The following is a 13105-nucleotide window of genomic DNA, read 5'->3' on the forward strand; positions in this document are numbered from 1 at the left end:
TTGCTGCTCCTCTAACATGCTGTCTTGGAATGACTCTTGGGAGTCTTCAGAATGTTTAGGTCTCTTGCAAATGGCCTGGAGTCTGATGGGCAGATCTGAGCTCTTGCTGAATGTGTTTGGGAACCATGAAATGAGAAACTACTCTTTTTCTTTCCTGCTACTTTTCTCATTGGGACTTGCCTGAAAGCTTGAAGCATTTTAAAAAACCATAGTCTGTGGGGCTGTGCCTTCCAAAGTCTCCAATCGTGAGAGGGATGAGTGGCAAACAGAATCTTCTTTTGCAACTGCTTGTCCTGAAAATGACAAATTAGCATGGCAGATTCCCCCCTGCCTCCCTAGATACACTAACATTATTCTTCCCCTTCTCCCTTCTTGCATTCAAATGTCTCTGTGACCAGTCCAACCAAGAAAAATCAGCTAGGCAGTCGTAAAATAAATGACATTTTAAAATTCACTTTTGTAACACCAGCAAAGCAGGGTGCCCACTTTATTCCAATGATTAGGTTCTCCAAAAGATCAGTTAGCTATCATTGTCCTCTCAATTCTCAAGAACAAATTTCCACAGCTATTCTCCACTGACCTGCTCTTCCATTCCCCAAGGGAGGTAGTTTCTGATAGACAATATTTAAGTAGATTATTTCCTCCAGGGCTCATCAGAAATTAAAGGTGCTTAATAATTTTTATCTTAAAATTTCCCTGATTTGAAAAGAGACATTTTAGTATATTAAAAATGTTTTATTGATAGTTTAGACCTAGAACTCCATCTAAGGATTGGATATAGATCTTATAAAAGCAGTGATATATTCTCTATCTTGTGGTTCTGATATGCTGTAATGGGTTTCTCTCAAGGCTTCTTTAAGACTAAAAATGAATTTTTTTGCCTCTACGGCTAATTCCACCCTTGGGATACTTTTTGTTGTTGTTGTTACTTGCCAATAAGGGTGACCATTATCATGATAGGTACCTACTAGATCCTAGAGTGGGTCCTATCCTATGTGTCCCTTAGTCTAGTAGATCATAGATTTAGAGTTAGAATGGACCCTAGAGGTCATTTAGTCCAACCCTCTCACTATATAAAGGAAGAAATCCAGACCAAGAGAGGCAAAGTAACAAAGTAACATATCTAAGTAACATATCTAAGATGGTAGTGGGTGGCAGAGGTGAGATTAGAAGCCAGGTCTTGTGTCTTCAAATCTAGTATTCTTTCTATTGTTTTCCACTTAGCAGTGACCATGCCATGCCTTCTCTAAAGAATGTGGTTGCTGATAGGAAAAAATTATTTCCTCCAGGAAATATCAGAAATTAAAAGGGCTTAATGATTTTCTCTTAGAATTTCCCTAATTTCAAAAGCAAAATTTTGAAACTTGAAAAACCCATCACCCAGATGAACCAGTAATCTAGAGATGGGGCATTCTCTATAACTAAGGGAACCCTTCACAGTTTGTAAAATATCAGCTGATTGATACAACCAGTTGAGGAATTCTTTCTTCAATTTCCCCTATGATTTCCTCTGTAAAGTTGGCCTTCTTTACTAATATAAACCCACATGGTGTTTACTCATAAAATGGACTCCTGAAGTTCATTTCAATTACAGATTCCCTTTATACTCATGCTATTAGTGTAAAAACTGCTACCCTGCCAGCAAGAACAATTTAGGGGGTTCCTCTCTGCAAGAGGTCCCTAAATTGGCCCTTGTATCAACTTCCTTATCACCTAAGAAGGCTTTTTCTTTCTGGCCAAGACTCTGCTGACATCAAATGGCAAAGGGTTAGTTGTACTCTCTGCCCCTGGGGGTGACAGGCTTCTTCTGAGTCCAGACATCTCTCTCCGCCAGTACAGGAGAGTAGTTATGGCTCCCCTCTTACTCCGGCTAAGAGACCTAAGAGGAAGCTAACTCCTAAGAGGAGACAGGAAAGACCAGTTGCTTCTCCAAAGAAACGAAGAAGAAAATTACATAGGATGACCCATTATGCTGCGGAAGCCCGTCGGGATAAAGTAAGTTGACCTATTGTTCCAAAGCTTTATGCCAGGAAGGGCAGAGTAAAGGCTCTCCTTGGTACTTTAGAATTTTAGAATGGTAGTGCTACTTCTTGCCCAAAGTTTTATTTAATTTTAAGGGTCCATTTGGCTTTCAGGGTCCAAAGAGTCTGGTATACAAGCCTGTCTTCCCGCTTCAGATGGATACGATGAAAAGTTTTCTTGAAGGACTTTTTGGATGCCCATCAAGCTAGAAAAGCATGCTTCTCCCCATCACTACTTTGCTTCTACCAAAAATAGTTTAAGCATCTGAATTCAAAAACATATTCAGAAAACTATTGCTTTGAGTAGAAGCATTTCATAATTTGCTCCAACTTAGGTTCTCTGTCAAAAGGGACTTTCCAAGCTTTCTTTCCAAAGAGAATGTTACCGGCTCAATTTTAAAAAAAGACATCCTTCTAACAGAGAGGGAAGGAGGAAGACACCAAAGATAGTTTGACCTCAAAAGGAGAAAACTCTTTCAAATAGTTGGCTTAAATCATTTGGCAACTTTGTAACCAAACACACTTTCAGGTTAGAGCATGAAAGGTGGAGACAAAAATAAAGGGTAAACAAGAGAGAGCATTGTTGGTGTAATCTTGCACTGATGGGTAATATCTACACTGCCAGAACATCTGAAACAGCCCAAAGGTTCATGTAACCTCTTGTGAGTTAGTGTATCATAAACAGCGAAATCCAAACTTATTCCTGTTTATCTAGCTCTGTATTCTTGACACTCTTTGGAGGAAAGAAGAATTCTTCACTGCTACCGATGGTAGCAACAGGGATTTAACAAACTCTCTATATTTAATTCCTTTTTCTTTAGACTACAATTTCAGGCAGGGTTTTCTCAGAAGGACGTTATCAGTCAAAACATCTAGGAGTATCTGGAGTTCTTTCCTCAGTTTTCAGGGTGAAACTTTCAATGACATTTGCTTTGGAACAGAATTTCAGATGCTTAATCCCATTTTGAAGGATTAAATTTTCTCAATGTAACTGGATTAGGAGAAGTCTTAGTTCATCTAAGGAGATACTAATAGAATGCAGCTTTTAGGTAATATCACATAAGCATATTATTTGAATGAAAATGATATCCACTTGATATCTTGTGATATTTCAAAAGTTGTGTAAGTTTAGCTAAGTAGTAAAATTTGTAAAACACTATCATATATACTTTTGAGAACTTTTCTGAAAAACATTCTATTTAATAGTTGAAGTTAAAAGAAGCCAGACCCACGTGCATGCAGGTTAAAATTTTGAGAGAAAGCAATAGAGCAAGGGATCAAATTGGAGGCCTTTTCCTTGGAAAACATTCTTCAGCAAGGTGGGCTTTGAGGTTTTTTTAAGAGGATGAACAAAAAACCCATATAAAGCAAACCAAAAATTTGTTTTTGTTTTAAACTCTTAATAGGGTCCTGGATTTGGATCTGGAAGGGAATCTAGAAGTCATTATTTTTTACAGTAATCTGTAAATAGAAATCCAGGGTTAAGTGCCTAATTCAAAGTGGGCTGCTCTTGACTCTTAATTTCAGCGTGCTATCAACTACACTACGCCTCTCAAGAGACACATTTTATTTTCAAAATAAAACAGGAAGAATTTGCATGTCAAAATGGTTTTACTATGTATTTTTAGAAAATCTTCCTGTATTAGTATTCACTGAATTTTCTTTCTTTTCATGAAAATGAAGATCTTTGTAAAGTTATATGGATATCATTGTATTGATAATGTCCCAGTTCATAAGTGACAAAATCTTAGATACCAAAGTAAGCATTGACCATTCTTAAATACCTTCACTTCAATAAGCATTAAGTGCTTACTACGTGCCATGTACTATCTTTGGTGCTGAAACATCTTTTTTTTTTTTTTTTTAAATAAACTTACTCTTCTCTTTTGTTGATCTTGTTTTTCCTGGTTTCTGTCTCTCATGGTCCCTTAGGAGCTTCAAATGTTTATTTCTGTTCATCTTTAAAAGATTATATTTTTAAAACTCTACTTTAAAAAACAAGAGCCAGTACATCTTTAAAAAATTGCTTCCTTATTGGTAATTCATATATGTGTGTGTGTATTATTCACATACATACATACATGTGAGTTACTATGAAGTTTATCAGCCTTAGCTTTTCTAATAATTAGTGAGAAAAATCTTTCTAGTCAAAGCTCTGCCTCTTGATACAGAAGGTTACACTCCAGAATTTTCTAAGGAGGGAGATCAGTGAGAAATAAGAAAAGGAAAGCAGAAAGACAAGAACTGACTTGGTTGTTCTTCAACATTTTTTACAGATGACAAATCCCCTGAGGGAAATTGACAAAACTGTGGGGCAGTTAATGGATGGACTGAAACAACTGAAACTACATCGTTGTGTTAATGTCATCTTTGTTGGAGACCACGGTAAAGTCTTTTTTGCCTATATAATAAAATTTTTAAAAGGACAGCTTCTTAGTTAATGCCAGTGGTGAGGGCAAAACCAGAAAATATTCAATAACTAATGAATATTTTAGTTAATATGAATAGTAGTTTCTATAGATTACTCTTAAATATAGACTATAGTTCTAAAATAAGAGATAATGATCTCCTTTGACAAAACAGTCCAGTATTTAAATGGATCCTTCATCTAATCACCATTGATATTTTTCCAATCTTCTCATCATTCTGTGCTTTTTCATCATGTGCAGTTTTTGCCCATTAAAAAGATCTTCCATAGAGGCATAGTCTATTATATTCAAGAATTTTTCTCTGCTTATTTTAATTTTTCATGGATACCAGTGCAGAGCTTGGGCTATGTATTATCTTATACTCTCTTTACATAACTGTCCCACCTCCTTCTCTGGTCATATAGATTCCCAATAAAATCTCTTAGAATATGCCTTATAGAGGTATATTGCAATGTAATAAACACAAAATAATTAAGCAAAATCAACATATTGATACAATTTACTATATGAAAGCCTTTTTATATTTCTTCCAGTTCAAAGTTGTTTTATTTATTTTTATTCCTAACCTCTGTCTTGGTCATGTTGTTATTGTTTTACGGAGAAAAGTTTTAGGCTACAATCAGATTTTGCATGAAGCAGATTTGGGGGAATGATGCATTGCCTTTCCTTTGATCAACATGTGCTAAGCAGGTGCTGCATCCATTTTAGTCTAAAATGCAATTTTTCTGTGACTTTACAATATGCTGAGGACTGTTCTAAAACTCTCAATTCCACCCTGAAAATATAGTTCACTAACTGTATAAATGGCTTTTAACATATATCTTTCTCTCTCTATGTGTGTGTGCATGTGTGTGCATGTATGTGTGTATGTATGTATGTAAATATGTATAGATAAATACACATGTATGTATGTATGTATGCATGCATTCACACACACATATATCCCGAGAGCAAAACTTGTGCTTGGGTACAAAGAATCAAGGAAAAATCTTTGACATATAGGCATATGTCTATGTATATGTATGTGTGTGTCTACATATACACATACATACACATATATTTCTTGCAGTTGTTTTCAATAGGGAAGTTCCAGAACCTATTAGGGAATGGCAATAGGCAGAAAGGGTATTTTTAGAGAAAGCAATAGGATGGTGAAAGAGTGCAAATATGCCAATAATGAGCCTTCATGTTGAAGAGGAATTTGACTAGTACTGCTTGACTGAAAAAGGCAGGAATAGATAAATGTTGCATAAATAAATTTAGGCTTGATATAAGGAAAACTGCTTAACAATGCAAACTATGCAAAAGTCGGATTGACTGCCTGGGGAGGTGGTAGTTTTCCTCTTCTTTGAGAAGTCTTGAAAATTCCCTATATTACTATTTGTTGAGAATGTTGTGAAAAAATTCATGTTCACAGCCAGGTTGAAGCAGATGGCCTCTGTGGCCTCTTCCTACTCTGATCCTCTGTGATCCTGTGAAGATCCTGGTGCCATAGGGAGAACTATGGAAATGAGAAGACAAAGTAGCCCTTCTAACTCAGTCCTTGAAGTGGGTGGTATGGATGGAAATGGAAAATTCCATCACACCTCCCTCAAGGACTGAGTTAGAAGACTTATCCATGATCTCTAAGGTTTCTATGAAGTCTGTGGTTGCCTGCATAGTGGTATGATGCAGTTGTATTATTTAATATTTTTATCAATGACTTGGATAAAGGCACAGATAGTATGTTTATCAAATGTATAAATGACACAATGTTGGGGAGGATGGATAGCTAATACACTGGATGACAGAATCAGGATCCAAAAAGATCTTGACAAGTTAGAACACTGGATTGAATTTAATAAGATGGAATTCAATAGGGACACTTGTGAAGACTTGTGCTTGGGTACACAGAATAAACCTCAGAAGTACAAGATGAGGGGCAGACTTCTATAGCATTTGTCTGAAAATGATATGGGGAATATTAGTGGACCACAAACTCATCATAAGTCAACACTGCATTAAGACTACATGGCTTCTAGGAGCAAGGAAGCAACATTTCCTCTGTACTATGTACTACATAACATATGATTTATTATGTTGAGTTCTGGATGTCATAACTTAGGGAGGACTTTGATAAGCTAGACAACACTCAGAAGAGAACAAGCTGGATGATGAAAGCCCTCAAGTCCATGTCACATGAGGATCAATTGGAGGAGAAGTTTAGGATGTTTAGGAAAGGACAATGTTAGGGGGAGATTGATAAAGTTGGCCACTGTTTCCAAAGGTTTTTCACATGAAAGAGGGTTTAGGCTTTTTTCTGTGGGGCTCCAGAGAGCAAAACCATTGGGTAGAAATAACTAAGAGGCAGATTAATGATTGATCTCAGGAAAAACTTTATAATAACCAGAGTGGTACAAAACTGGAATAGACTGCCTCAGGAGACAGTGGGTTTCCCCTCATTGGTTATCTTCGAGCAGAGATTTCATGAGCACTTATCAGATACTTGAAGAGTGGAGTCAGAAAGTGGGGATTGACTTTGTGTATGGCTTGTAGAAAATGACTTCTGAGGTCCCTTTCAACTCTAAAATTCTGTGATTCTCTAAAATCATCCATAGGAAACCTGCCATTGTGTTGGACCCTTCCATGTAGGTTTCCTAATAGGGTACAGGTTGAAGTGCACCCCTCAGGCTGTCCATCTGTTGTCTGTCACTCTTACTACATGCTTGGCCTGTCTACTTTTCTTGGCAAACATTTCCTGGAGGATATGCCACTTTCATATATAGAGTTATATTCAAATATACTGCCATATAACAGAACTTCCATTCTCTCAACTATGAACTGAATAGAGGCACTTAGAGGCAAAATAAAAGTTTTGCCAGTTCCCTTCAGCCTTTTTCCTCTCTGTCCACTCTAAAAAATATTTCTAGACCAAGGACTGTATAAGATATTGAGTTGGGGCCTACCAGATCTTGGTTAATCTGGTTTCTAGTTTTTTGTTTATAAAGGATTATGTGATATTTTATGGAGTTATTTAGAGTAGAGAATATCCATGATAATATGTTTGAGGCTGAAAGGCAGTAAACCAAATTTGATGGTTATGATTTTGTCTCTTTGTATTACTCAAAGAGATATTCATTCTCTGTCTCTGTCTCTGTCTCTGTCTCTGTCTCTCTCTGTCTCTCTGTCTCTCTCTCTCTCTCTCTCTCTCTCTCTCTCTGTCTCCCTCTGACTTTTCTATTCTTTTTTTAAAGTTACAAATTCTTTTCCACTCCTACTCAATGAGAAGGCAAGAAAAAAGAAAACCTATTACAAATATTTTTAGTCACACAAAACGCATTTATGCATTAGCCATGTTTAAACCCCTCTCCCCAAATGATTCAATGTGCATTCTGAGTTCATCAGTTATCTGTTTGGAGGTGATGGCATTTTTCATCATGAGTCCTTTGGAATTGTAGTGGATCATTGTGTTGATCAGAGTTACAGAGTCTTTTAAAGTTGATTATCTTGACTATTGTTGCTGCATATATTGTTTTTCTGGTTCTGCTCACTTCATTTTGCTTCAATTCATACAGGTCTTCCTGGGTTTTTCTGAAATCCTCCCCTTCATCATTTCTTATATAGCACAATAGTATTCTATCATAATCATATAACATACCTTGCTCAGCCATTCCTAAAGTGATGGACATTCTTTTAGTTTCAAAATCTTTGCTATCACAAAAAGTGTTGCTATAAATAATTTTGTACATATGGGTCCTTTTCCTCTTTCTTTGATCTCTTTGGGGCTATAGCTCTAGTAGCAGTATTACTAGGTCAAAAGTTTATATGCTTTAATAAATTTCTGGGCATAGTACTAAGTTGTTTTTAGTATATTTGAATTAGTTTGCAATTCATTATTCACAGCGCATTAATACACCTGTTTCCCTACAGCCCCTCTAGCATTTGTCATTTTCCATTTTTTGGTCATCTTAGTCAATCTGAAAGGTATGAAATGGCATTTCAGACATGCTTTAGTTTTCATTTCTCTAATTATTAGTGATTTAGAACATTTTTATATGATAATTTATAGCTTTGGTTTTTGTCCTCTGAAAACTAGTTATTCCTTTCTTTTGATCATTTATCAGTTGAAGAATGGCTTTTATTCTTGTAAATTTGACTCAGTTCCCTATATATTTTAGGAGTGAGATCTCTATCAGAGAAACTCACTGCAAAGATTTCCCCCCGTTTTCTGTTTTTCTTCTAATTTTGGCTGCATTGGTTTTGTTTGTGAAGATAACATTTTAATTTTATGTAATCAAAATTATCTATTTTACTTCCTGTGAACCTTTCCATCTCTTCTTTGGTCATGAACTCTTTCTCCCATCCATAGATCTGAGATATATTTTTCCACCAGTTTACTTATGATATCACATTCTTTGTGACTAAATCATGTACTCCTTTTGAGCTTATCTTGGTATACAGTGTGAAATGTTAGTCTGTGCTTAGCTTTTGCCAGACTACTTTCAATTTTTCCCAACAGTTTTTGTCAAAAATGAATTCTTGCCCCAATTGGTAGTGTCTTTGGGTTTATCAAACATTTCCTTCAGTAACTGTGTACTTATTTGATCAACTTATTTCTTACCCAGTACCAGATTAGATGAATACAGCCCTATAGTATAATTTGAGGTCTTGTACTGCTAGGTACCCTTCCTTCACATTTTCCCCCATTGATTCTCTTGATATTTCTGGTCTTTTGTTCTTCCACATGAATTTTGTTATGATTTTTCTAGCTCTATAAAGCCATCCTTTGGCAATTTGATTGGTATGGTTCTGAATAAGTAAATTAATTTAGGTAGTATTGCCATTTTATTATATTGACTGCTACTACCTATGAATAAATAACATTTCTCTATTTAGTTTTTGTGTATATGTGTGTGTGTGTGTGAAAAGAAATTTGTAATTGTGTTCACATAATTCCTATGAATGCCTTGAAATAGACTCCCAAGTTGTATATTGTCTGTCGTTATTTCAAATGAGCTTTCCCTTTTTGTTTCTTCCTTCTGAATTTTGTTGATAATATGTAGAAATGCTGATGATTTGTGTTGGTTTATTTTATATCCTTCAACTTTGCAAAAATTTGCTGATTATTCCAGCTAGTTTTTTTTTTTTAAGTTGACTCTCTATGGTTCTCTAGTTAAACCATCATATCATCTGCAAAAAATCTATAGTTTTATTCCTCATTTCCAATGTTTATTCTTTTAGTTTCTTTTTTTTGTCATATTGCTATACCAAGCATTTCTAATATACCATCGAATAATGATGGTGATAATAGACACCCTTGTTTTATCACTGATTTTCAAAAATGCTTTCTCTTGGTTTTAGATAATATTACTTAACATTTTAAGGAAAGCTGTGTTTATTTCTCTGCTTTCTAGTATTTGTTATTTAATTTTATGAGAATGAGTATTATATTTTGTCAAAAACCTTTTCTGTATTTGTTGAAATAATCATGTGGTTTTTCTTATTTTTATTATTCATGTAGTCAGTTATCCCTATAGTTTTCTTAATAGCGAATCAAATATTGATTTTCAATATTTTTAAATTTTGAATCAAAAATTGAATTCCAAGTATTAACTCAGACTGATCATAGGGTATGATCTTTGTGATTGCTGTAATTGCATTGCTGTAATCTCTTTGCTAGCAGTTTGTTTAAAATACTTATGTCAATATTCATTAGGGAAATTAGTCTATACTTTTCTTTCTCTGATTTGATTTTCCCTGGTTTCTGTATCAAGACCATTTTTGTGTCATAGAAGGGATTAGGAAAGACTTCTTTAAAGTACTTTATTGGAATTAAATGCTCTTTAAATGTTTTATGGAATTTACTTGTTAATCCATCTGGACCTAGGTTTTATATTCCTTAAAGACCTCATTTATGGTTTGTACAATTGATTTTTCCAAGATAGGTATTCTATTTCCTGTTCTTTTGTTCTGAAAAATTTGTATCTTTCTAAATGTTCATCAATTTCATTTAGTTTGTCAGTTTTCTTGACACATAATTGGGCAAAATAGCTGTCAATCATCACTTTTATTTCCTTTTACTTGGTAGTGAATTTGCTTTTTTCATTTTTTACATTTGTAAAATGATTTTCTTCTTCACAATTTAAAAATCAAACAAATAAATAAAACTAGGAGCTAGTATTTTTATATAAAATAAAATAAACCATTGATTAATTTATTAATCAATGGTTTATTTTATTTTATATAAAAATACTAGCTCCTGGTTTTATTTATTAGTTTACCTCTTTTCTTTCAGTTTAGTTAATTTCCTTGGATTTCAATTTAATTGGGAGTTTTGATTGGTTGGGTTTTTAAAAGTTTTTTTAAAGTTATATGTCCAATTTATTGATCTTTTTTCTTTTATTGATATAGATATTTAGAGATATAAAAATTCCCCCTAAGTACTTCATTGACTGTATTGTCATTATCTCTAATGACATTGTTGATTGTTTCTTTGATTTGCTCTTTGATTCATTCTTTAGATTTAGTTTCTAATTAATTTAAAAAATTTTATTTCAATTTATTATTTGGTTTCCAAGTAATTGTCTATTCACGTATCAAATGCCCTTTTTAACGCAATTTTATTCCATTATTGTCAGAAAAAGATACATTCAATATTACTGATTTTTTGAATTTGTAGGATTTTTATGTCCTGATACATGGTCAGTTTTTGTGAAGATACCACGCGTAGCTAAGAAAGTAGTATATTTATTTATACTCCTTTCTATTCATATTCAGTACTTTTCAGAGGTCTATCATATTTAACTTTTTAAAAACTTGACTCACCTTTAAATTTTTGTTCCCTTTATTTTATGCCTAAAGTAAGGATGAGAAGAATAATTAAGGTCCACCACTAATACAGTTTTCTTGTGTGTTTCTTCCTGTAAGTTATTTAACTAAGAATTTGGATGCTATGCCATTTGGCGATTATGTGTTAACTACTGATATAAGTTTATTATCCATAGTCCTTTTTTCAAAATATAGCTTCCATATTTATCTCTTTTAATTTGTTCTACTTTCATTTTATCTGAGAATATATTTGCTACCAGAGATTTTTAAAAAAATTTCAGCTGAAGCATAATAGATTCTCCTATAGCTCCTTGTTTTAACTCTGCATGTAGCTTTCTGTTTCAAGTGTGTTTCTTGTAAACAACCTACTGTTAGATTCTGGTTTCTGAGCCATTCTGCTATCCCCTTCCATGTTATAGATCAGTTAATCACATTTTCACTTGCAGTTATAATTGCTAATTGTGGATTTTCCTCCATTCTAGTTTCTTATACTTCTTTTTTCTTCCTTTCTTCTTTCCTTTCTTTTCTTTTTTTACCATCTCTTCTTGAAAAGTCTGTTTTTCTTCTGAGCATTGTTACATTTAATCTGCCCTCCTTCTTATCTTCGCTCCCTTTTCTCTTACCCTTTTTCCTTCCTATTTCCCTTTTGGGTAAGATGAATTCCTGTACCCATATACTGTGAATGTGTTTATTCTTCCCCCTTTGAACCAGTTCAAATGAGTATGAGGTTCAAATTTTTCCCACTTCCTGCCCCTCACTGTCCTCTCTATTGTATAAACACTTTCTTGTATGCCTATGTATATAAGGTAAGTTTCCCCATTATTCCTCTTCCTACCCTCTTTCCCAGTGCATTTTTTTCCCCCTTACTAGTCCATTCTTCTTTTGTGATCATCCTAAATTAATGGAATCACATCCAGGCCCTCTGTTCAATTAGCCTCCGCCTGAGAACCCTAGTAATGTTAAAGTTCTGAAAAACTGCATGTCCTTTTCTCATATTAAGATGTAAACAGTTTAACCTTAATCGGTCCCTTATGATTTCTTACTCATGTTTACCTTTTTATGCTTGCTCTTGAATCCCATGTGTAGAGCACATTCTCAGCCCTGGTGTTTAATCTCAGCACCCCTAATTGTACCATCCCTAGACACTACAATGCTCTCTACTACTACTTCTTCTGCCCCTGTGCTGCACTCCTGGCTAGCCCTAAACTCAGTGTTGGCATCCTTATCTATCTTTCTAAGCTGCCCTGGGCTGGAAAAATGACTCACTATGGCCTTTTCTTGCCTTTCCAGATCAGAATTTACTCTGGCATGTTTTCTAGGTGGTTGTGAAGGAAGCACATTGAGTGATCCAGGCAAAAATGCTGACTCTCCCTCTATCATCTTCACTCTGTCTCCCCAAACAGATTCTTTTAGTCATATATGGTATAACTCTACAATAATGACAGTGACCTTGAGTAGGTCATTGAGAATGGGAAAGGGTTGTAGGATTGGAGAAGAACAAAGGTTTCAGTTTTCAAAAAGGGAAGAAAATGGTCTCGACAAACTAAAATCCAAGATCTTAACTTTGTTCTTGGCCAAATTCTTATTTTAAAAAGGAATGGTTTGTGAGCAATTAGAAAAGGAGGAAGTGATCACAAAGACAGCTTCAGCAATGCGTAGTGTCAGACTAGTCATTTCTTTCACCAAGTAATATTGACTCAGACAGATAGATCAGCAGATCATAGAGATAGTTTATCTAGGCTTTAAGGAGGCATCTGAACAAGTCTCTCATGCTACCTTTATGGAAAATGCTGAGATGTAGGCTAGCCAGTTGTATAGTTAGGTGGGTTTGGAATTATAAAAGTGGCC

At 34.7% G+C, this 13105-nt stretch overlaps 1 protein-coding gene across 9 annotated transcripts in view; it reads left to right on the forward strand.

Annotated features, from left to right (window-relative positions):
• The window catches only part of ENPP2 (ectonucleotide pyrophosphatase/phosphodiesterase 2), a 177135-nt gene that overhangs the window by 110751 nt on the left and 53279 nt on the right, over window positions 1–13105 (forward strand). For 5 of the 9 annotated variants that reach the window (XM_072603210.1, XM_072603214.1, XM_072603212.1 and 2 more), the window contains exon 12: window positions 4298–4406. In XM_072603210.1, the coding sequence (XP_072459311.1) occupies window positions 4298–4406 (109 nt within the window). Of the gene's footprint in view, window positions 1–1839; window positions 1996–4297; window positions 4407–13105 lie in introns of all 9 variants that reach the window. The other 4 variants (XM_072603207.1, XM_072603206.1, XM_072603213.1 and 1 more) reach the window with 1 other exon arrangement.

Source organism: Notamacropus eugenii, chromosome 4, assembly GCF_028372415.1.
Source record: "Notamacropus eugenii isolate mMacEug1 chromosome 4, mMacEug1.pri_v2, whole genome shotgun sequence".
NCBI classification, from domain to species: domain Eukaryota; kingdom Metazoa; phylum Chordata; class Mammalia; order Diprotodontia; family Macropodidae; genus Notamacropus; species Notamacropus eugenii.